General features: G+C 39.4%; 1 protein-coding gene across 18 annotated transcripts in view; it reads right to left on the bottom strand.

Annotated features, from left to right (window-relative positions):
* TRIM2 (tripartite motif containing 2) overlaps positions 1-25,142 on the bottom strand; it is a 111,102-nt gene that overhangs the window by 17,697 nt on the left and 68,263 nt on the right. For 13 of the 18 annotated variants that reach the window (XM_032774654.2, XM_032774650.2, XM_032774646.2 and 10 more), the window contains 5 exons: positions 20,353-20,504; positions 19,336-19,516; positions 14,947-15,670; positions 7,535-7,638; positions 5,741-5,908 (listed from right to left, as the gene is read on the bottom strand). In XM_032774654.2, the coding sequence (XP_032630545.1) occupies positions 5,741-5,908; positions 7,535-7,638; positions 14,947-15,670; positions 19,336-19,516; positions 20,353-20,504 (1,329 nt within the window). Of the gene's footprint in view, positions 1-5,740; positions 5,909-7,534; positions 7,639-14,946; positions 15,671-19,335; positions 19,517-20,352; positions 20,505-21,008; positions 21,112-21,709; positions 21,942-22,525; positions 22,747-25,142 lie in introns of those variants that run through there. The other 5 variants (XM_075066332.1, XM_032774661.2, XM_032774660.2 and 2 more) reach the window with 4 other exon arrangements.

Here is a 25,142-nt window from a genome sequence, read left to right as displayed (position 1 = left end):
GTTTGGTTGAAGCCGCCATGGACAGCTAAACATAGAAGCTGCTGCCGAATTGTCGCCACCGCGGAAACGCACCTGCTGCCCTAAGGGCACACGGACGGCTCCCACCGTCTGCAGCGGCAATTCAGTGCGCTGCTTGGGAGCAAAACAACAGGGATTGCCGCCCCTTACAGATTGCCACCCCAAGCACCAGCTTGGAATGCTGGTGCCTGGAGCTGGCCCTGCCCACTCTGCAGGATTTCCAGGATTCCTATGGAAAAATTATTCATTCTCATGAATACAACGTCTTCCTGACCCTATTACATCATATAAAATAACATGAATAAAAACCACAGTGTAGTTACTAATAGGCACTCGAAGAGTGAAGTAATGAAATAATTACTCTTGGGTCAGGATTTTGAAAATAAATTTGCAGACAGCACACAAGTTGAATCCAGCTATGGTTTGTAGTGCTTGCTACTAGAAATACCATCTTCAGTTTTATACTAAATATACCGGTGACATCATTATTCTGGAGCAACATACTTTGTGTGTGTTTGTGCTTCTTGAAGGTGTCAGAATTACAGGCTTGATTATTTAAAACTGAGCATTATGAAATCTAGACACTCCTGTTAATGATGGTACTGGAAGTATTCTCAGAGTTTTCTGCCACTAGGAAAGAAAAAAGTGTAAGGACTCCTCTAACCCTTTCACACAAATGATGTGTTAAAATGGATTCTGTCAAGTACATTATGTTCCTCATTTTATATGCTATTATGAATTTAAGTTATTGATTTTCCCTTTTTCCTGGATTCCAAATTTCACGTGTTCTACAATCTCCCTGCTTAAATAGAAAATGCCCTACAAAGGGATGTGTGCATACCTGAAACCATTAGTTGCTTTATATCTAAAGCTCAGAGACTTACCTCTAACAGTCTTCAATTTGTTAGTTTTTAATTTTTTTAAGGTTTAATTTTGCTGATCATGTTGCTGTAAAGGGTCATAATACACGGAATTAATTCAGTGTCCTTAGCTTTGTTGGTGCATGTGTGTACTACTTTGTTTTTGTCTAATAACCATTTTTTTCAGTTACTCAAAGCAAGGAGACAGACAGCTGTGTAGCAAACTGCGTATCATGCACCTCACTCACACTTTGCCCACTTCTCTTTACCCACTTCTCTTTACCCTCCCCCTTGTCCAGGATTATTTCTAACTATCCAAACCTCCTAGTAACTTCAAACGGCTTCCACTTTTTCTTGTTATTTAAAAAAAACAAACAAACGAACAAAAAAACACCCTAACCCTGCCAGATACGTTTCCTTCTATCCCTTCTCACCCTTCTAATACCATCCTGACCTGAGGCTCGTGGTGACGATATGCCATCCTAGACCAGTGATATCTTTAAGGACTGATACTGTATGACCCAGCAGGGCTGGAAGTGAAGGGGAAAAAAAAAAAAATTTTCCCCTCAGAGAGCCAAGAATCCCTCTTTTATTTAGCCTTAGAGTAGGATATCAAGGGATCGTCTAAATCATGCCATTGCTATGCATAGAAAAGCTATTTTTGATAATCTTCAGTGGTACCTAAAATATTTGTCCATTTTTTCCTCTCCTTCACATAGCATTAGTCCTTTACATTGGACTCGTAGCACATAGAAAGGTTGGCTCTAGAGCAGAGAAATAAATAAAAACAGTATTAAAACATTTCTAAAACTCTGAAATATTTACTGTATGTATACCCATGTAAATGCTGGTGAAATATAAAGGCTTCACCGCCACTTGTCTGCGAGTAATGAAGATAATCCCATGTTGCTTCACCATTTTTGAGTCATATGGCCACGCTAATACTACATCTGTATGTATTCCCTCTCCATCTGAAATACCTAGCTCTTAGATAGTGCTTCTCATCATTAGATTTCAAAGCACTTTACAAACGGACACAAATATCATTTTCCCTGCTTACAGAGAGGAAACCAAGGTACATGGAAGCAAAGTGACTTACCCAAGATTACCTAGTGGCAGAGTACACAGAACAAGTTTCCCAAGTCCTAACCCAGCACTCTATCCACTAGGCCGCACCATCTCGCACTATAAGAAATTCAGGGTCTGTTGTTGTGTTATGGTAGTATTTTGCTAAGTTCTACTTTATGCAATATTCAAGTTTCACGCCCTTGAGAAAACTTCAGACTCTGTACTTATAGCTAGTGGGGACAAACCATCAGGAAAGTGAAACTTTTCTCCTTAGCATGGGAGTCAACTACAATAAACCAGCCAAGTCCTGTAATTATGGAGATGCTTGGCCATAGCTCCAAAGAAATTTGCTTACTGGCTCTCATGGCTGTTAAAATGGTGCAAAGGGAGGAGTGACTGGAATGGGGGGGAAAAGTGATAAAAATGACATATAGAATAAGATCAGAACAAAATTCTGATGTGACCGTCAATGGTGCAGCCTAACAACTAGCAGACTTCTTGCATCAGATAAGCTGCCCAGTATTTCATGCCCTTCTTCAATCAGAATCACCATTAATATCTTGTATGTTTATCTACAGTCTCAAAGCGCTTGGCAAACATTGCTGACTTTAACCTCACAAAACCCCAATGAAGGAGGGAAATATTATTGTTCCCATTTTATAGATAGGAAACAGACACAGGAGATGAAGCAATTTGCTCAAATTCCATAGCGAGTCTAGCAAAGCTAGAAATATATAATAGATCTTCTAAATCCCTATTCTGTGTTTCAACCATCAGACCAAGCCTGCTCACTATATGTAGAATACTTATGTAATAGTCTTGAATTTCTCTCAAATACAGTCCATTGTGTTTACATATTAAAAAGTGTTATATATTATAATCAAGTTTTCCTCTCCCATTTAATCATTCTGACTACTAGGACCATAAAGTCTGATGTATTGACTTGTACTAGATACACAAAAGATATTGCCAACTTTTTTTTCCCCTTTGCAGAGCTTCTATAGTCCAACAAAAACATTTACTAAACCAAACAAAGCTGGTCTGTATATCATGTTAATGTCCTTAATATTAACATTTTGAATACTTGTCTCTGTTTTAGCAGGGAACACTGCACAGGATACTGATTCCCAGGATAACCATCCAGTTTGCTTAATTTATGTTCAGTCTAGGAGAACTAAAGAAAATGACACTCCAGCATCTTCCTCCAATCCAAGCCAGTTTACACGGAAGATTTTAATTTTTTATACAATGTTCCAATTACTCCAAAGATCTGAATCTGATCCCAGTTGCACCTGTTTTACACCAGTCTATCTTCAGTTTGTTCATTGACTTCAATGAAGTAATTTGCCCTAGTCAGAGGGGAGAACCAGATCCCTTGAGTATCTGAACATTTTGGAAGCTATTTTACTTTTATAAGGGAAGTACCTCGTGTTTCATGCACACACCTGAGACATTCTATATTTTTTTAAAACAACAATTGGTTAATTACTGATCTTCAGGTAAAAAGTAGAACAAGTAGGAAATACAGCTGCACACACCTTAACACTATATGACTACACAATCTATTAAAAGGGGTGTCATTAAAGAGATTATAACTGTCTGCTATAGAATGAGTTATTCAGTAAATAGCAGCCAAAGGGAAGGCATTTCTTCCCTGTTAATAGCCACCTGGAGCAGCTCAGGCCTGAGATTTTGGGTTGTTAACTGCCAGAAAATGCCAACTAGAAAATTATGCTCCAAAACCAGACTCTGTGAATGAGAAAGTATGTTGGTAGTTTCTCAGCAGGTCTTTTTTGTGACTGAATAGCATATTGCCATCTTACTCAATCCTGTGGCCTCTGTCTCAGACTTAGGGACACTGTTGTAATTCTCTCTAATTCTACCTGACCCTCAGTACAGTGCCTGCTAAGCTGCAGGTTGGTGAACGTCAATGGTCAACAAAGATGCTTGGTTCTAATTCCTCAGCAAACAGCCCCTTGTTTTCTAAAGTGTTAGCTGACTTTTTACTCTGTTCCTTTTAAGAGCACAATAACCTATATGAACAGCAGGTTCAACAAACTCAGAGGTAATTATTGCTATGTCAAACCTAACAGTTTTCTCTGCCTTTTATTTTTCCTATGTCTGCTATGTTTCTGTGCTGCATTTAAAGACATTGTAATAAGTAGGATCTACAGACAACCGTGTCTGTGACTTACTATGGGACAAATTCTGCCACCATTACCCCTGATAAGTAGTAACCTTAGTTCTTAAATAGCTCTTTAAAATCAACAGGGCTTTGTCTAAACTAGGGCTTAAGATGTGATGTAGCACATTAGCTAACACATGCTAACTAATGTGTATTAGAAATCTAATACAGACAAGGCACGCTGCCTTTAACATGTGCTAAACTGGCCAAGTTGAAGTCTAGTGGGAGCCTACTCACATGAGTAAAGAACTACTTAATGTGAGTAATGATTGCAGAATCAGGCCTTATATAACACTCACAGGAAAGTGGGACAAGAACACAGCCTTCTTTTGCTTTAAGGAGAACACCTCTGTCTAATAGTACATCTTATTCTTTAATGGTCAGCATGTGGAAAGAATAAACAGCATGAACTCACATACAAAGTCAGTACATTACTGTAACCCTCATTTCACTGAGAACGAAGAAAAAAAATCACATGCAGAAAGTTTTTCTTAAGCAATTAAGTACATGATCCAAAAGAGATTTTCTGAGTCACATCAAATTTTAAGGCCCAGTTTGTCTTGCCATGTGTGGGTGGCACACAGCTGGCACTGGTAAAATCTGTCAAGAACTAGACGTTCTTCCTGACCACACACTGACCACAAAGAACTGTGGGACAAGGGAGAATATTTATGTGTTTCTAGCAAGTTCATAACTTTTATAGAATTTGCCCCTCTCTCTAGTGGAGATCTCTTTAGGTCCTGTTTTATTGCTACTTGAATAATGTAATTCTCTCTACTCTGAGATGCCTGCAAGTCAACCAGCACACAATATGGCAGCCCATAATACAGCACTTGGGTGATCTTTGGTGAAAAATAATAAACCTGCCTTGCTGTCTTTGCATTGACTGCCAATAGGACAATGGGTGAATTACAAACGTGCCTTGCTGACATGCATGTAGTAAACAGAGTAGGACACACCTTTCTGGGGAACCAATTATCAATTTGGTATCCTTTTAAGACACTATGTTCTTTCTTTAACTGCCATTTGAAGGTCTCAACTCATTTTAAGTCATGGCCTCCAGGATACGAAATGGGCTACCACTAGAGGATCTGTTTCAGAGTGGTGGACGTGTTAGTCAGTATCAGCAAAAACAACAAGGAGTACTTGTGGCACCTTAGAGACTAAAATTTATTTGGGCATAAGCTAAAACCCACTTCATCAGATGCATGGAGCAGAAAATATAGTAGGCAGGTATAAATACACAGTACATGAAAAGATGGAAGATCTGTTAATCTTCCTGCCTAGTCTTAAAGTACTGAAGACTACTTAATGATCTGTCTGTGGAACTGTTTGGAGTTTGCCACTGTGTACTATTGTTGGGTGTTTAGCAATTCGAAGTTGTAGTGCGGCACCCAAGCACCTAGCTGATAAAAATTTTATTAAAAATATAATTCATATACTTTTGGTATTTTCCTATTTATTATTTAACTTGGTTTTAGGTGCATCATGGTTTTCCACAAGAAAAGAATGCATTTATTGATCTGTTTCACATCTCCAGTTCTCTCTCTCAAAACAAAACAAATGTATTCCCTTGTTAAATAGTCAAAGCTTCATATTATAGCCTTACCTTAAATTTTCCATCTGATGAAAATATGCTAACCCATTTGTTATCATAGTCTGCAATAATGATGTCACCACTAGGATGCACAGCCACTCCTGTGGGCCTCTGCAGCTGGCCAGGAGACCTTCCTCTTATACCAAAACGACTTTTGAATTGGCCATCATTGGAAAATATCTGTGATAAAAAATATTTTTAAAAGTAATTGTACATTAATCACAGTAATCTATTTCTCATGACATGGTCTTTGGCAAACAGGAAAATAATTAAAGCACTGGAAATATTAATTGTTACAGTTTCTTATCTGACTGCAATAACGAAACAATGTTACTGCACATATCTGAAACCTTTGGGCCGAATTTACAGAGAAGCTCAACCAGGACCCTAGCTTTACTGTAAACAAGTACTTTGCATTTACATAGCACCATGCTTGCAATAATCGCAAAATGCTTTACAGACATTAGTGAATTAATCTTCACAACATCTCTCTGAGGTAAGGAAGCATTGTGATTCCCATATTATGAATGAAGAAAGTGAGGCACACAGACACTTAGCCAAGGTTGCACAAGTAGTCTGTGGAAGAGACAAGGATAGAATGTAGAACAGAATTTCAACATCTAATTACCTGAGTTAGGGATAAATATTAGGCAATATCCTGAGAGGTGTTAAGGTATTTATCACCTCTTAGAATTTAGCCCACTGGCTATGTCTTTAAGACAGGTAATTAGATATTGAAATTCCATTTGTGTCTGCAAATACATGAAGAGTGAGTGCAAAATTGTAAGAGCATGTTTAGAAGCAGGGGCGGCTGTAGGTATTTTGCTGCCCCAAGTACGGCAGGCAGGCTGCCTTCGCCGGCTTGCTTGCGGGAGGTCCCGCAGATTCTGTGGCATGCCTGCGGGAGGTCCGCCGAAGCCAAGGATCCAGCGGACCCTCCGCAGACATGCCCCCGAAGGCAACCTGCCTGCCGCCCTTGTGGCGACCAGCAGAGTGGCCCCCCCCACATGGCTTGCCGCCTCAGGCACGCGCTTGGCATGCTGGTGCCTGGACCTGCCCCTGTTTAGAAGCAACCGATGAAAATCTGATCCCATGTCTCTTTGAAAACATGTTTAGTTTACTAATAAAAACAAGTTTTTACTGCAGTTGACTCTGCAAGTCCAATATTCTTAGGGAAGAGGAAACTATCACATTCGTCTCCAACCATATGTTCAGTCAGAATGAAGCTGATAAATCCTTAATGGTGAAGATGATACATGATAGAAGGGAGGGAAAAACCACCCATCCATCTTGATCTTCACACAGGAAATTGAATCTGAACACCTAAAGCCAGGCTATTGTGGTCATTGGGGCTGCTGCTATAGAAATCAACATTTACCATAATATCAGAGAGAAGAGTAAATTAGACTGATGTGAAACTAAAAGATATTTGAAAATGAAACCTACATTAGTTTCTTTTTCCTCAAAAAAATCAGATTATGCAACAGAGTTTGGGCACAGTATTCTGGATTTTATTTGGGAACACTGATCGAAGTAATAAAACTTGTAATGCAAAGTCAATATTTTTCTAATATGACTGCTGATCAATCTCATCTTTACATTCAAATATAATAAAAAGGGAAGCAATTCTAGCACATGTTGTAGCAGATCTGATATGAATCTGAAAGAGCTACAATATTTCAAAAAAATCAGTGATCCTGAATGCTGAGCAGAGCAGGCTCCTCTATATTTTCTAGCCATGCTTGTATCTTACAAGCTTTATCTTTAATATAGCAAAATACTGATATTAAGAGAGAGACATAATACCTGTACACACTGGTTGTTACTGTCTGCAATTAATATTTTTCCATTTGTAGATGCAGCTACCCCCTGAAGATTTGTAAATTCTCCTTTGTTTCTTCCTTTTGTACCTAAAATTGGATATAAAGCACATAATAAATCAGGTTTCAGAGAGGTAGCCATGTTAGTCTGTATCAGCAAAAACGAGGAATCCTTGTGGCACCTTAGAGACTAACACATTTATTGTTAAACTTATGTCCAAATAAATGTGTTAGTCTCTAAAGTGCCATAACAAATCAGATTACACAGATCAGTTAGGGCTTTTTAAATTCTAACACTTAAATTAGGTTTTATTTTATCCTTGTACCCTAGTCACCAATCAAAAGGAACATGTATCCTAAAGCAACAAATCTCAGTAAAAGACAGAGGCATTGTCCTCTTTACTCCTCAGTCTGACTGCCATTTTAATCCCCTTCAAGTAGTAATCCATTTTCCCTTTCAGAAATTATGGTATCTTCACACTTTACATCTTTCTGCAACAGGAAAATGCTTCTCAAAAGGATGATGGCTATTAGGCTTCACGTTAGCTCAGACATACGATAGTGATGTGTATTAAAATAAAAACCTGGACAGATGGACGAGTGTATAATATGGGCCTACAATGTCTGGACCAGTGAAATTAGAAGTTTAGTTAGAACATATCTGAAAGTGTGTTTGTGAGAGAGCTTTCCAGCCATTTCAAAACAGGAAGCTTGCCAGTCTTCTGTACATATAATTTCCAGTTTATATAAGGTTTTCCAGACCTTATTTAGACGGTAAATTCTTTGAGGCAGGGACTGTTTTCTCTTAAGGATTTGTTCTGCATCTAGCACAACAGGGACCTAATTCTGATTGGGGTCTCTAATGCTACTGCGGTATAAATATTAAACAACAACAACTGATATAGAGCAATACATGTAACACCACCACCTTACAAGTGCCTTGTAAAAATCAACAAACAAATTCTCAAATAGTGCTGTGATGTAATTAGGTACTATCCTGATTTTACTGCTGAAACTGAGAAGTTAGAACAATATTTTCAGAAGTGTTCACTAATTTTGGGTATCCACTTTGAGACATGTAAGGGTCCATTCAAAATAAGTGGATACTTTTGAAAATGTTGATCCTACGTGACTTATCTAAGGCCACAGAGAGAGTCAAAGTTGTGAGCACAAGCCTCAGGATTCTCACGGTGCCTATGTGGGTACTGAAGGATTCTCAGTGTCCTCATCTCACCTTGTACAAACATGCAAGAATGGCGAGAACTTGCACCAAGGTGACCTGTAGCTCTTAGCAATGAGCTTCTTTTCAAACAAAAAGATTCTATGCAATTTACTAAAAACTGGCTATAATACTATTTCCACTGGGCAAGTATTTTTACAAGCATTCATTGGCCACCTATACCTTCTACTTAGATGTTTCAATACAATTTTTCAATGAAAACAATATATTTTGTTTTAGTCAACCCAAAATATCCCTTAGCGCAATTCAAAATGTTCTGGCTAGGATTCAGATACAGGAATGATGTATTAACTCTACCTTATCTTTGGCTCTCACTAGGGATGCATATTCAAGAGCAATGCATTTGGCACTACTCTTCCTCCCTTCAATGACATTTTCCGTTGGGAAGCATGGATGTTGGGTGCACAGCTCCAGTTATTGGTCAACAAGACCATCTAATTCCTCTGCACTTCCTGCTGAAACTGTATCTCTGTTTCTCTCAGTCTGTTCTTCCAACTACTGGGTACTTTCATTCTCTCAAAAGGACACACTTTTTTACAATTATGGCATTAGAAAGGGAAAGTAAATGTTATGAGAACAGTCACCAATACACCATTCATGCTATCCACACTGGACTCATTGCTGTGTATTCTTTTAATGAGTGACACCTATTGGTATGCATACTGATATCATTTGCATATGCAGGAAGAAAATTACTAACTAGCTGTTGTGCCCTCCAGCCAAAGGATAAGTGACAAGCATTCCTTTTAACACTGGCAGAAGGAGGAAAGCATTTGTCATAAAACGAGAAGGCCTAAGTTACAGCATCTGGAAACAGCTAATATGAATATTATAGAGCACACACTCTTTCCCTCAAAAAGAATGCTCTTGAAAGTTCAGGAATTTTCATTTTTGAGGTAACAGAGTATATAACAAAAGGGTACTTAGAATGCTTTTCAATGTGACCCTGTAAATATTCATGAGAGGAAAAAGAATGGTCACTGCAGTAGGACTTATGAATGGTAATTTATTAAGCCAGTTCACAGGAGGTGAAATTCAACCCACAAAAAGCCTGCGAAAGGCACATTGCAGCACTCAAACCCTTCATGTGGGGCTTAAGTTGCACATGGGGCTTTGTTCAGTCCTTTTGTTCTGGGGTAAATTGCCATCAGGAAAAAATTGTGCTTAAGTAACATTAACTTTAATTTCTAATTTACATTCAACAGGAAAATGAACAACAACTTTTAGGATAGTTATCTTAGTATTACAGCTCGCTGGCAAATTCTGACAAAATACTTGCTGTGGGACTTTGCAGATTGGTTTGTTTAAAGCAAAACGGTTTGTGGAGACTATTTGATTTTGATGAAGTTCTGATGGAAAACAGCCATATCTAGAAACTTGCCTGCCAGGTAGCTTTCTGTTGGAAATCTGCCTATTTTCCTGATAGCTGGCTGCAGGGGAATCCAGGCTTCCAGGGTCCACTAATCCAAGAGACTTCTGTCCACCATGCAGACCTCCCTGGAACCAGAGACCCCAGGGCTTCCAGCATCCCTGACACTGGGACAGCTAGTTAAGCAGATTGCCCTGGAGTCCAGAACCTAGGGCTTTCCCTTTTGTAGAATTTCAAAATTTGGAGGTTTTTTTCCTAAACAAAATTTCAAAATATTGAAATCCACCAAAAAATGGAATTTCCTTTCTTAACACAGCTCTAATTTTGAGTGTTTCCTTTGGATCTGATGCACGTGGGAAGAAATAAAGAAATAAAAGAAGATCCTGGAGAATCTCTTTTAAAAGTATAACTAATAATTTGGGATTTTCACAGCTGTTAAGTTTAATTATTTGTCAAACATATACCCTTATCCATTCCGTTGACTCTGTTGGTCCCATTCAGCATTTCACATTCAAATAAATTCTTAATAAGCCCCCCAGTAGCTTTCAGCACATGTGAGGAATCGAAAGATCAGATATGTTCCTCAGTAGAAGGTGGAAACCAAAGCATGTGAGTTTTTAAATAAATCAATGTGATTACACATGCAAAAGCATCTACTTACACATTCAATTAGGCAACTAATCACAATCTGGGTAAGTTGAAAATTTCATATTTAAGTAGACAACCAGCCCACACTCTCATTCAGGGGACCAATAATTTTTGCTATCTAATATTGCCTCTGGAAACTGCAAGTGCACGTTTGTTGTGCAGCCTGAAACCTACATGTATATTACTGAACATTTAGCCTTAAGAGTTAAAAGGAAGGATTTTTACAATGCTAGTAATATGCTCACTGGTTTTCACTGCTGTAATGTAGCAAGTTCCACTTCCTATTAGTGTAATTTATAAGAGATTTACAATAGAATTACATATTTGCTAAAATAACGTTTTGATATTTTGAGCATTTTTGCACTCTGTAGCGTTTAGAACGCTAAAAATGTGTGCATGTTTCTAAAGCAAGCTAATCCATAGGCATAGAAAAATTAGCAAGAAATTTCACATGCAAGGTATCATCTATTTTAGTATTTTTAAAAATATATTGAGCTTATCTGACACTCTAGAAAATAATTCATTTTAAGGATTGTCCAAATTCTTCCCTAGGTAAATCTACTGATTTACATCAGGGATGAATTTGGCCTTCCCTTTGTGTGCAGGTGAGTGAACATGCATGCATGAGCAACAGAGAAACTAGTGCATCTGACGAAGTGGGTGTTCGCCCACAAAAGCTCATGCTCCAAAACGTCTGTTAGTCTATAAGGTGCCACAGGATTCTCTGCTGCTTTTAGAGAAACGAATGCTCATGAAAGATGTCAGAGTGTTATGATAACTGTCAGAGGTCTCCTGTTTATTCTCAGAACTGGCATATCTCTGATAGCAGCTGTGCAAGCTTTCCCTGTTGCCACACTGTTAGGCCTCAACACTGACCCAGAGGGACATCCCTAGGGTCTTGTGTGCTCTAGGAAAGTTAGGACACAGCTGCAACAGCTGTGACAGTGAGAAACTTCTGCCACTGTATTTTTTAACCTTACTGCAAGTCGGGCTAGATGACTGTTAAAAATGTCTGAGACATGTCTACACTAACCTCTCTGTTGTTGCTTCCACCAGTGGAACTGCATTGGTGGAGAATTACAGATCCTAATTATCTAGGGTAGACAGCCTAGATGGAGGGAGGGAAAGGAGTTTTAATCTTCATAGCCCTTTAAATAACCAGTCTCTCTGATGAGACTACTAGTGAGAGGCGCATTGGTGCTAGTGTGGTAGTATTTTTTGTGAGAAGGATACACACCCACTAGACACTGGAGAACATCCAATAGGAACTAAATGCATTTCATTGAGGCCAAACCATCAACAGGATACAAAGTTTGGCCACTACTGAAATGGGCTAAATTTGAACCAGTGACCTAAATGTGAAGGGCTATGCATCTCATTTCCAATTTTCTGAGACTGCATGCCCCATAAGAACAAATGTTATTGCCAATAAAACGGAGCACCATCCTGTCCCTGAAAAGACTCCTTAATATATATTGAATCTGTTACATTCACAAGGTCATTTATTTCACAATGCAATATACTGGTCTGTTTCTTTACCTTCCTTTTAGGAAAGGCTGGTGATCGTTAGGTCCATTTTCAGAAAGAGAATGTTAATTTTACCTAGGTACGATGGTAATGAACATATTAAAAATATAGATAGATTACATATGTAAATCAAACAGACATGAATAATCACATGCATGAAGAAATCATTTGTGACTGTATGTCCAACACAATTCTTAATGTATTCTGGTCTTTACCATTTGTTCAAATCACTCTTCAGTGACTGGCAGAGCCAGCATGTTGTCTCGTTAGCAAATTCCATACATGAACCTCTGTAGACTTGATTTTTTTTAAATATTGTAAATCTTGCTATTTTTTCCCCTCCCCAAGTCCTAGGGAAATTTATAGATTTAGTATTTAGTTACCTTGTATTATTTTAAGATACAGTAAAATAATTTATAGGCCTTTTTAGTTAGTGAGTTGTTATATTCACAGGCACTATATTAAAGACTAATTAAGAATTAAGACAGTAATTGTAAATGAGACTGAGATGATGCATTTATTTCCAAAACAAGCATTGTAAGCCCAGGAATTCAGAGATAAGGTTAAACTAATAAAATAATAATAAATAATAATAATAATAATAATAGTCTAAATATATGTTAAGGTATAGGTGTCTTAACTGCACATTTCCAAATAGCTTTAACCTCTGCCCTGCAGTGACATCATGAAATACTAGGAGTATATGATTAAGGCATTTAGCTTTTGTAGTCCCAGATTAGTTAAAAAATGTTTAAAGACACATAGGAGTCTTTTCTTTTCTCTTTCTGCTACTTACGATGTGAGAGAAATGTTAACAAAGATGTTTAATCTGAGACCATGTAATCACGCGGTTACTGCATGATGTCACTATAGCAAGGTTAAGTAACAGTTAAGACTGTAGCATACTTTATCCTAAATCACGATATATATTTTCTCAACCAGTCCCATTTTAACAGTTTTTGTCTCGACATTTCCCTTTATAAAACAACAATTAACATTTTCACACAATAATAATAAAACAAAAATAAAGAAAACCAAAGAGATCATCACCATGTGCTATTTCTAATGTTCTAAAGATATGTAATATCAATCTTAAATTTTAACTTTTGGGGCCAAATTCAGCAGTACACTCTGGGTGCTTACACTGTTCTGGAGCAGCATAAAACAGCCAGTGTACACATCAATTTTGTCCTCTTTCCTGAGTTTTCTCCTCTCCTGAACCCTATATTCTCCTCCTCATACACCCCAGTTTTCCCTTTCTTCTGGCATCTCATTTTCCCTGCTCAGACACAAGACAGTTTCTACTGCCCTATATTTCCCTAGACACACACATCACATTTCCCCCTTGAATCAAAAGCTTTTCTCCTTCCTGCAGATCTGATGCAATGGCTAGTTGTTGGTTTGGGGTTTTTTTGTTTTTTTGTAGGGGGAGGGGAGAATTATGGTTAATGATCATTTTTTTGCCATTTTTCATAGCTTGAAGTTAATCTGGTTAGTAGAGGCTGAAGAATAAAGTCTTCTATTTCAGAACAACTCATGAAGACAGACTTGTCCTCCCAAAATGATTATCATATCTCATTGTATACAGTGGAACAGGAGCCATAGACTGACCTCAGTTAATATGCCTTCCTTCAAAATAACCACTACCTTCCATTGTTCTCAGTTTGGTGGCGGGGGCGGGGAAGGAGGGAGTTAAGCTTCCTGCACAGAACATGGCAGCCTCCTTTGGTGTCAGGGAGGTGGAAAGGAACATTGTGAGGAGAAGACAAATTGAGGCTTTAGCTAGATAGTGACTGTCTTTTTTGTCATGCATCCGAGGACGAAGTAGGTGAGCTCATGCTCCAATACTTCTGTTAGTCTATAAGGTGCCACAGGATTCTGATGTCTTTTGAGAAGGACATGTAAATGGAGAGCAGTATTTAGATTCAGCCCTATTGAGAACAATAGAAGATCAAAGCCATTTTGAAAGAGGGGAATTATTCTTCAAATACTCTGAAAAAGAATTTGCTACTCAGCTCTGTTTTAAGCAGAACTTGAAATGGACAGATTTTTAAAAATATTTAGGTGCCAGTGGGAGTTAGGCACTGAGATAATTAAAAAAAAATCTGGCCCTAAGTGTTTTATCCTGTAGGACTATAACTTCCTGCCTTTAAACCTCAAATCCCACTTACATCACTTAAGACCCCCTCCCTTCCCCTCCCCAAACTTCAGATTATTATTTTGTCATCTGTTAAATGTACTATTCACCTCACAGTACACAAGAGCCAATAAATTATGTTCTAAACCCAACAGTAAATATTAGTCACAGGAGAATTTCTATCCTTTCCCTTTCTTCTCTCTCCAGTTGTCACAGAGACAAACACATTGGGTAGAAATTCCAAGAACAACAGAGCTGGGGATTTTTTCCTTTAGGGACATATGGAATGAAATCCCATGCAACTCCTCATTTACTATTCTAACAACTTCAAAAGCCTAGACCTGACCAGCATTAAATTTCACTTGTGTGTTGACAATAATTTAAAACTAGCTTTTTACCCAGTTTTCCTGAAGTGTACTTAATTACAGTTTGAATGCCATGACCCTAGTACCAATAGATAGAAGGTAATTTCCTTACCCACTCTGAAGATCAAGTCGTCTTCAATAGGATTCTCTTTTCTTTTGCCAGTGCTGTACATACTAGCTGGTCTTTTCACAGCTTTCTGCTTCACATGGCCACTGCCAGGAGACTTAACACGCCTCTTAACTCCTTCAGTAGTAGGGGATACTTCTGCTGATCTGATCACTTTAAGTTTAAATGGACTGCCCCTGATATGCTGATCATAAAGTCTCAGAGCGAGAGTAAAGTCCCCTTCTTTCTGAACAGTATACAAAAATTCATAAGTGCCGTTTTTATTGTCAAGTATTTCTCCATCCGCCACACTCCCATCAGGTGTGCTTAGTTCAGCAGTGAGGTAAGCATTCCCAGATTTACAGAGCTCCCCATCTTTGTCCTTGGTTGTTATGGTAACTGACATAGGCTGTCCAATCACAGTTTGCCTCAGCCCCTCACCTGTGGCAACTGTTTCAGATGCTACGGCATTAGTGGTTAAAATAGTACCCAGGTTGTGAATGGATTTCTTCAATCCTTCTGTTTCTACTATGAAATCCAGCTGGTCATTTTCACGGGGCTGCAGTGGGAAGTCCTGGTCAGCCAGCTCATTCAGCTTGTCACTCATTTGCTTCTTAACCAGTAAAACTTCAGTTTCAGTACCATGGTTGAGTGCTTGGGCTGTAAAGTTGCTGCAACTCTTAATACTCTCTTGTCCTTCAAGCAGGGTATCCAGCTGTGTCTGTAGGACCTGAAAGTAATATGAAACACCTGGTTCAAGTCATGTCAGGATGAGATTGGGTGACAATCTGGAAACGCAAACTTATAGATATGCAAATCCTTAAAGCACAACCTACTGTGTCATATGTTAAAAGCGTCAACTTTTAAAAAAGTGCAGTGTCAATTCCCTGGAACCCACCAGTAAACTACGGCAAGATTCATGGAGCACCAGGACTCAGTCTGGTGTGGACCTCCTAATGTGAAACCCCACAGCACTGGCTTCAGAGGTCCACAAGTAGCAAATTGTTACATTACCACTCCATCTGCCTCACTACTGAATGTGCTGGTAGAGCTGCCATCCCTCTGTCTGAAAGCAGTCATAGATTGTTTCACAACAATGTTGACAATGAGCTCTGCACACAGGGATGCTGGTATTTTGGAGTCACCAGACATTCCCCTATTTACATGGGAAGCTGCAGCAAGTTGCCCCAGAGAGTCCCTCTTCTCCCACATTTACAGTGGGGAGACCCCTCTCCTCTGTAATACAAGAAGCACGGTTGTGGGGGGCGAGGGTCTCAGAATGGCTGAATGGAGAGAGTGGCCCTCAACCAAAAGGAGAGAGAAAAGGAAAGTCTCCTTATGAGAGGGGTGGGCAAAATACGGCCTGGGGGCAGCATCAGGCACGTCAGATGTTTTAATCCAGCCCTCAAGCTCCCACCGGGCAGCAGGGTCTGGGATTTGCCCTGTTCCGGTGCTCCAGCTGGCGGCTTGCCCCGCTCTCTGCGGCTCCTGGAAGCAACGGCATGTCCCCTGTCCAGCTCCTGCACATAGGAGCAGCTAGGGGGTACTGTACACTGCCTCCACCCCAAGTGCTGCTCCCACAGCTCCCATTGGCTGGGAACCACAGCCAATGGGATCTGCGGGGGCAACACCTGTGGACAGGGCAGTGTGACAAGCCACCTGGCTGTGCCTCCACAGAAGAGCCAGAGGGGGAACACGCTGCTGCTCCTGGGAGATACTTGAGGTAAGCGCCACCTGGAGCTTGCACCCCTGACTCCCTCCTGTGCCCTGACTCCCTGCCCCAGCCCTGATCCCCCTCTTGCCCTCCGAACCCCTTGGTCCCCACCCAGAGCACCCTCTTGCACCATCAACCCCTCATCCCCAGCTCCACCCCAGAGCCTAGGCTGTACCCTCAGCCAGAGCCCTCACACCCCCCTCTTGCACCCTGAACTAATTTCTGGTCCCACCCTCGAGCCCTCACCCCCAACCCCCAAATTTTGTGAGCATTCATTGCCCACCATACAATTTCCCTTGGGCCAAAAAGTTTGCCCACCCCTGCTCGATCAGGAACCAGGGAGGTAAGTCTACTCCCCAGTTTTCAACAGCCAGGAAGCTGGGGGCTAATAGGATAGTGGGAAGAATTGTTAGGGTAGGCAGGTAAGGTAGCCTGAAATTTTGGTGGATTCTAAGTAGCCACTTCATATTTAAGGCTGCAACAGAGTATCCATTATACACTCAATTTTAACCCTTGCTCTAAAATCCATAAAGTCATATCAACCTCAGAATTGGTAAGTGAGGTCTGGAAACAAGGTAGAAATATTATATTTTACAATTTGAAGTGAATTGGAAAAGGATTCCTGAATTATGACACCCTAAAAAGAGGGATTTACTCAAATACAGAATGTCCAACTTTTTGATATATTGTAGTGGAAATGTATGAAATATTGAAAATGTGCAGTTTTCCACTACAAAGATGGGACTATCTCTACAGGGGCAGAATTAAGGTAGTTTGTCTACCATTGACGTGAATGTTTATACTTACAAATGTTATAGGTTCTTGTACATCTAGTCTAAATTTAGAATTAGCCTGACTTTATATACCTACTTCTATACCATGTTCTTTTAAGAATTGTTACCTTTAAATTATTGACATGTACCATTAATCTTAACTTCACTTTGAAGTATTTTGTCCAGGAATTTTACATACTTTACTGCTGTTCTCCACCCACTGCACAAAATTCAAGAATATTTGCTATTGATATGAACAGGCAGCAAAATAATTACAAAGCATTTTGTGATCTTAAAATTCTTTACTTACAAAAAACTCCACATATTTTTTTCTGTCTAGCCTTTATTCTAGGACATGATGAGCTAAACAGATATTACAGCTAACAATCAGTCCCAATCTGACTCGGAGCCACCTGTGGCTGTAACTTGCTGCACAGTAACAAGAACAATCCACAACTATGGAGAAAATCAATCTGCATCTATAGCTTTAAATTATTATATTCCAAATATTTTTCTGTCATTACACAGAAGGAAAATATTCAACCTCACCATAACTCATATTTATAACATATTTCAAATATTTAAAAAGAAATATGACTGTCAGCTTGGATAACGGCAATATACTGGTCAATTCACTTTTGTTTATAGTGTACTTGTAGTCAATTTCATTTTTAATATTCATACTGTACATTAGCAGGATGCTGGAATATTTGGGTTTAAAATGAATAAAGCTTCCCTGCAGTGTTTCAAAGTAAACTGTTTCTAGTCACTGTTTTAAAATAAATTTCCTTAAAACATTTCTTCTAGTGTTTGCTTATACAAAAAAACCCTAGATTTTACAAAATCTGAAATGACCTGAAAGTGTATCTTTAAAGGAAAGTATGATAATATATGCTTTGTGGAAACTTTCCAAACTAAAGAAAATGTGACATCAGACATAATAGCTGCATTGCACATTAAGTGGTGAAGGGCCATTGTCTAGCTTGCTGGAGAAAGGTATGTACCTCTTTGAGTGACAGAAAGAGATACAGACTGATTATGCAGCCTCAAAGCAGGTCAGAGTGAGGACACTGACCCATTCTCCCCCACTGACAGAAGAGAGGAGAGATTATAAAGTACACGCTGAGTAGAAGTCCTCTTTTATCAGGAGCAGGTAGAGGAGTACCCACATTCCCACCCATGGAAGTGGCAAAATATCAGGTTTGGTCAGGATTCACTGTGAACACTGCGCTAGTTGTTCTTTTCCTTGGGGCGGGGGGGCAGCACTGGGAAGGAATTCTTCCCTCACTACCAGATTGGCATAGGCAAAGTATGTGTGTGCACGCGTGGGGGGGGAAGGGGGTGTTTGCCTTCCCCATAGTGGATTGTGGGGGTGGGAGGGTGAAGTTAGCTGAGAGTGAACACAGAACAGGAGTTAGGCTATGATGTTGCAACTCATTATGCTCACATGGGGCACTACTCTATAGGGAAGGGATACAGTGATCAGAAAAATGGACTGGTAAAGGATTTAAAGGAGGTATTTGTTAAGAGCAGAAATAGGGGAGGTTGGGGCTCTTATGAATGACAACAGGGAGGCAATACCCCACTTCTTTTATAGCCTACCTTAACCCTCATTCATGAAGTGGGAGCAGATGAGAGGGTAAGGTTCCAGCAGACGGGGGGCTGACAGAAGCCCCTGGGTATAAATTGAAATGATCATAGAATTACCTGCACGGTATGCTTTTACCTGAGAGGTATTCCCAGACAGTTAAGAATAAAGTTGCAGCTGCATTAAACCACATACAGTGTCTCCTGTCCTTCTTTCGGTGTAACTGGACAATAAATTTTACCTGGTGGCATCATGCAGCCATTATAAGAATTGTTTTATTAAATTAATAACTGTCACTGGAAAAAGAACACATCTCTTACTTTGTGTTTAAGGCCATAATTCACTTCCAGTTCCATAAGCAACACACTCTTTCGCACATTTAAAGTCTTCTGTAGTTCATCAAAAGTGGAATGAATATCATCTACAATGCTAGCCTTTTGGCTGGCTAACTGACGTATGATTTCGGACATGAAGTGAAGTGCAGAATCTATCTCTGGAAGTCTGTGGAGGAAATAAATTACAATGACTGGCATCTCAAAAGTCTTGTCCCTTGTTCCTAAAATTCTGTGATGAAACAATCCCATTCCCAAGTGTTTTTTAAAGGCAGTATTTTTCAACAACAAAATTCTGCTCCTTTTATTACAGTTAGGGTTGCCAATTTGAGTTTGATGTATTCCTGAGGTTTCATCACATAATATTAAAGATTCATCTTTAATTCCTGGAGACTACAGGACAATCCTTGAAGGTTGGCAACCCTACTTACAGTATAGTCGTTTAATCTTTTTAAAACAAAACCAAAAGATTAGTGCATTATCAATGACATTCTAGGGCCAAAATCCTCTCTGGCAGAACTCCACTGAAACTGATGGAATTCCACCAGGGAGGACTTTTAAAGATAAAGAGTCATTCATGCTTCTGTAGGGGTGGGGAAGGAGGAAATTGGAACTTTCCCACATCTTTCACTATTGTCCAAAAAGTTCTAATATATTTTTAAAGATCAAGTATCATTCATGTGTTCTGTGTCTAAATGCACATACCAAATATTTTTCTCCCCAGCATTCTACACCGCTTCCTTAGGGTGCATAAACAAGATCCAGCCTCTACCATGCAGAAGATACCTAGTTATTTTTTTGATCCTCTTTGCTAAAATATTAATATTCAAAAATGTTAGTCAAAACCACATTGTAAAGGAAAACAAGTTAGGGGATCATGTTGGATGACCTAACAGTTCCACAAGGGACAGTGTGAACTGATTAAGACAGCAATTTCAATAATAGCTTGATCAGTCACCTAATGCACAGCAGTATGTCATGGTGGAGCCAGAATAACTTGTGTACCTTTTGTTGACAGCATCCAGCTGGACTTGTAGTGATGCCTTGTGTTGTTCTACCACATCCTTGAGAGGTACAGTGGGGTGTTCTGCATGTTCTCCCTCTGTACATTCCCGGCACATGGCTGTCTCACAAGACTGGCAGTAAAATTCCATCACCTGGTGCAAGAGAGTGCAGTTCTAAATACAACATTACAGCAACAGCATCACTTGTAGCATCTCTTAGGCTACAGGAAGGACGTTTTGAATATATTACCCAAATCCTGAGACTATAGCCTGGCACAAAGCATAAGTGTTTAAGAAAGTGGCTGTTTTAAAATTTGTGATACTCCTTAAAAGCTGATATTGCCATTGATTTATTTCAAACTACCAAATGCAACTGCTTTAAATGAATTTAGTAAGGAACATCAGATCAGCTCTGGAAATTGAGTACCAATACAGCAGCAGCAGCTAGCCATAACACTCTCCTGACACTGTGACAATAGATAACAACATGTCTCCATTCAGTGATGGAATGAATGGCCACTGATGACCAGGTCACTTTAGTCTTGGTGCTAAGTCATCCATAGCCTCTTTCCTGAGACTGCCAAGCAGGGTTTTTCATAATGTCGCTACATGAACTGGAGACTAAGATCACCAAACATGACCGTCATTTGCACTGACCTGGATCATATCTGAGCCAATGATATAAAAGGGAAAAAGCTCCATATCCCATTTCCAATCCCCATAAAACAATCTCAGGTGGGGATCTGACTGAAGTAGTGATCTACATTTACAAAGGGAAAGAACGTTTCAACCTGTTACATTGCCAGTGCAATGTTCGCATTCTATTCAGAGACAAATCTGATTGTTACATTTGCTAGGATATGCGCCAAAAGCTGCATACGTTCACAAAAGGACAAGGAACAGGTAAGTCCTACATTTAAAACCCATAGGTTAGTTGAAATGATACCATTTCCAAACAGAGAGTGAGTACGGTATTACGTATACAAGGAATGTCAGATTTATTAAAAAATAAAGAAACTCATAGAATGTGTCTCAAAGGGAGAAGCTGGCGGCACACTCATGAATTCCAAACAGCATCAGCTTCATATGCAATTAGGCCCATGTTTTTGGCACTCAGAACTCTTAAACAGAGCCATCTGCACTGAGTATGTTGACACCAAGAAGTCTGTGAGAGGAAGAGTGAGTCAGCTATGTTCATGAGCCAAAAACATTCTATAGGAGCTGCACAAAGTAACTAGCAAGACCAAGAAGGTCCTGAGAATTAGTGAGGTAAAAGACAGAAGATTTTTATCTGGTAAGTGTGACAAAGTTCCTCCTCTACCTTGGTGGGTCCTGTGCTTATTGGCAGATTTGCTCACCTCAGTGATCTTCCCCACAGTCTGGATCAACTGCTCCTGTGTCTGAACAGGAGTTGGGAGGGTTAGGGGGAACCCGGGCCTGCCCTCTACTCCGGGTTCCAGCCCAGAGCCCTGTGGATTGCAGCTGTCTATAGTGCCTCTTGTAACAGCTGCATGACAGTTACAACTCCCTGGGCTACTTCCCCATGGCCTCCTCCAAACACCTTCTTTATCCTCACCACAGGACCTTCCTCCTGGTGTCTGATAACGCTTGTCCCTCCTTAGTCCTCCAGCAGCACAGCCTCTCACTCTCAGCTCCTTGTGCCTCTTTGCTCCCAGCTCCTCACACGCACACTTCCTCTCCTCTAACTCCTCCCTCCCTGACTGGAGTGAGCTCCTTTTTTTTAAACCCAGGTGCCCTGATTAGCCTGCCTTGATTGGCTGCAGGTGTCTCTAATCAGCCTGTCTGCCTTAATTGGTTCTAGCAGGTCCCTGATTACTCCAGTGCAGCCCCTGCTCTAGTCACTCAGGGAACAGAAAACTACTCAGCCAGTAACTAGTATATTTGCCCTCTACCAGACTCCTGTACCACACTGGCCTGGGTCTGTCACATAAGAGAATTAGTCAGTATCTTCCTTTAATAAGCTTCTCTCATCTCCACCCCCAAGATGTGGCCAATGCAGATAAGGATTTATTTATTTGTTGGTAGCTCATGGAAACTATTTTACAGAAAAAAGAAGACAAAAGAGTAGCTGGAGAAGAGAGTATCAGGTAGAGTATAAAAGCAGAGGAAAAAAAATATGTAGAATTTACAAATTAAGGTTCAGTCATGCAAACCTGAAAGGTAGTGAGCATCATCGGCCCCCACTGAATTCACTGGGAATTCAGGGAGCTCAGCACCTCACAGGATGAGGCCCTTTGAATCCCGATGGTGTTTCTTCACGCATGGAGAACTGCCACTTTACTGAAACATCAGCAAGAGGTTCAGTGTCAAGGTGACAATAGGATTAAGACAAAATAAATGTAACGAAGCTGGAAACATTCATGATTGTAAAGTAACTGAAATTAACAACAATGAAGAAAAATAAATATCAGACTTTAGACAACTCTGAAAGTCTTTGTCATATGGTCATGCACTTCATTTCCTTTGTCTTATTCTACATCACTGTCAAGATGTTGTTAACTCTGTTTCTTACTTATTTGACTATTATATTTAAGAGACTTTACAAAAAACTCTTCAGTGATGTGATGTAATTTTTGTGTAATTAGATACTATGATTAAAATTAGTGCTGTTGATTAATCACAGTTAACTCATGCGATTAACTCAAAAAATAAATCACGATTAATCACAATGTTAAACTGTTAAAACCTAGACTACCCTTTGAAATTAAATATTTTTGGATGTTTTTATACATTTCAATTACAACACAGAATGAAAAGTGTACAGTACTCACTTTATATTTATTACAAATAAATGGCATACAAAAAGTATTTCAATTCACTTCATACAAGTACTGCAGTGCAATCTCTTTATCGTGAAAGTGCAACTTACAAATGTACAAATTGTGTGTGTTACGTAACTGCACTCAAAAACAAAACAATGTAAAAAACTTTAGATTCTGTAAGTCCACTCAGTCTACTTCTTGTTCAGCCAATCATTAAGACAAACAAGTTTCTTTACATTTATGGGAGATAATGCTGCCTGCTTCTTATTTACAATGTCACCTGAAAGTGAGAACAGGCATTCGCATGGCACTTTTATAGCCGGCATTGCAAGGTATTTACATGCCGGATATGCTAAACATTCATATGCCCCTTCATGCTTTGGCCACCATTCCAGAGGACATGCTTCCATGCTGATAATGAATTTTTATTTTATTTTTTTTTAACAAGCATCAATTAAATTTGTGACTGAACTCTTTTGGGAAAATTGTATGTCTCCTGCTCTCTTTTACCTGCATTCTGCAATATATTTCATGTTATAGCAGTCTCGGATGATGACCCAGCGCATGTTGTTCATTTTAAGAACACTTTCATTGCAGTTTTGACAAAACACAAAGAAAGTACAAATGTGAGATCTCTAAAAATGGCTACAGCATGCGACCCAAGGTTTAAAAATCTGAAGTGCTTTCCAAAACCCGAAAGGGACGAGGTGTGAAGCATGCTTTCAGAAGTCTTAAAAGAGCAACACTCCAATGCAGAAACTACAGAACCTCAACCACCACAGAAAAAATCAGCTTTCTGCTGGTTGCATCTGACTCAGATGATGAAAATGAACACACATTGGTCCGCATTACTTTGGATCGTTATTGAGCAGAACCCATCATCAGCATGGATGCATGTCCTCTGGAATGGTGGCGTTGAAGCATGAAGGGACATATGAATCTTTAGCACATAAATATCTTGTGACGCCAGCTACAACAGTGCCATGCAAACACCTGTTCTCATTTTCAGGTGATATTGTAAATAAGAAGTGGGCAGCATTATCTCCTGCTCGTGTAAACAAACTGGTTTGTCTGAGCGATTGGCTGACCAAGAAGTGGGACAGAGTGGACTTGTAGGCTTTAAAGTTTTAAATGGTTTTACTTTTGAGTGCAGTTAATTCAGTTAATTCTACATTTGTAAGTTCAACTTTTATGATAAAGAGAGATTGCACTGTAGTACTTGTATTAGGTGAATTGAAAAATATTTGTTTTTACAGTGCAAATATTTGTAATAAAGATTATAAAGTGCACTGTACACTTTGTGTTCCGTGTTGTAACTGAAATATATTTGAAAATGTAGAATATCCAAAAATATTTAAATAAATGGCATTCTATTATTAACAGTGTGATTGTGATTTTGTAAATTCCTTGACAGCCCTAATTAAAATACATATTTTTACTCCACTACATTGAATTATTCCTTTCTGAATACAGTATAATGTACCCTGATGTGCTGCTGCAAACATACATTTGAGACCTTGACCGGAACAATTTAGAACATATGCTCCAGTTTGTCCAAAAACCTCTTTCTGGCATATAGAAAAAAAATCAATCTTGGATAATCTTCTCTCTCCTTGTTCCAATACCAACTAATCACATACAACCTGAACAGCAAGAGTGGCTGTGATCTAAAGAGAACATCTATATGGCTCCCTAGGAGCAATCCCCTTTGCCGCAGACATATTTTAAATTTTTTTCACTGAATCTTCTTTTATTTTGATATGACACAATCTAGACAGTTTCACGGCAAATGAAAGGGGGGAAAAAAAGTTATTCTATGCAATTTAGGCTTAGTTTAAAGTCAATCCTGCCTAGAAACTGATTTCCCCAGATTTTGTCTAGCATCTCTTAACCTGCTAATACTTTTAATATTTTGTTCTTTTGTATTTAGTCCTAACTACAGACATATGCTACTGCAATGGCTCTCAACCTTTCCAGACTACTGTACCCCTTTCAGGAGTCTGATTTG

This window comes from Chelonoidis abingdonii, chromosome 5 (genome assembly GCF_003597395.2).
Source record: "Chelonoidis abingdonii isolate Lonesome George chromosome 5, CheloAbing_2.0, whole genome shotgun sequence".
NCBI lineage: Eukaryota > Metazoa > Chordata > Testudines > Testudinidae > Chelonoidis > Chelonoidis abingdonii.
This window is presented reverse-complemented; position numbering and strand designations above follow the sequence as displayed.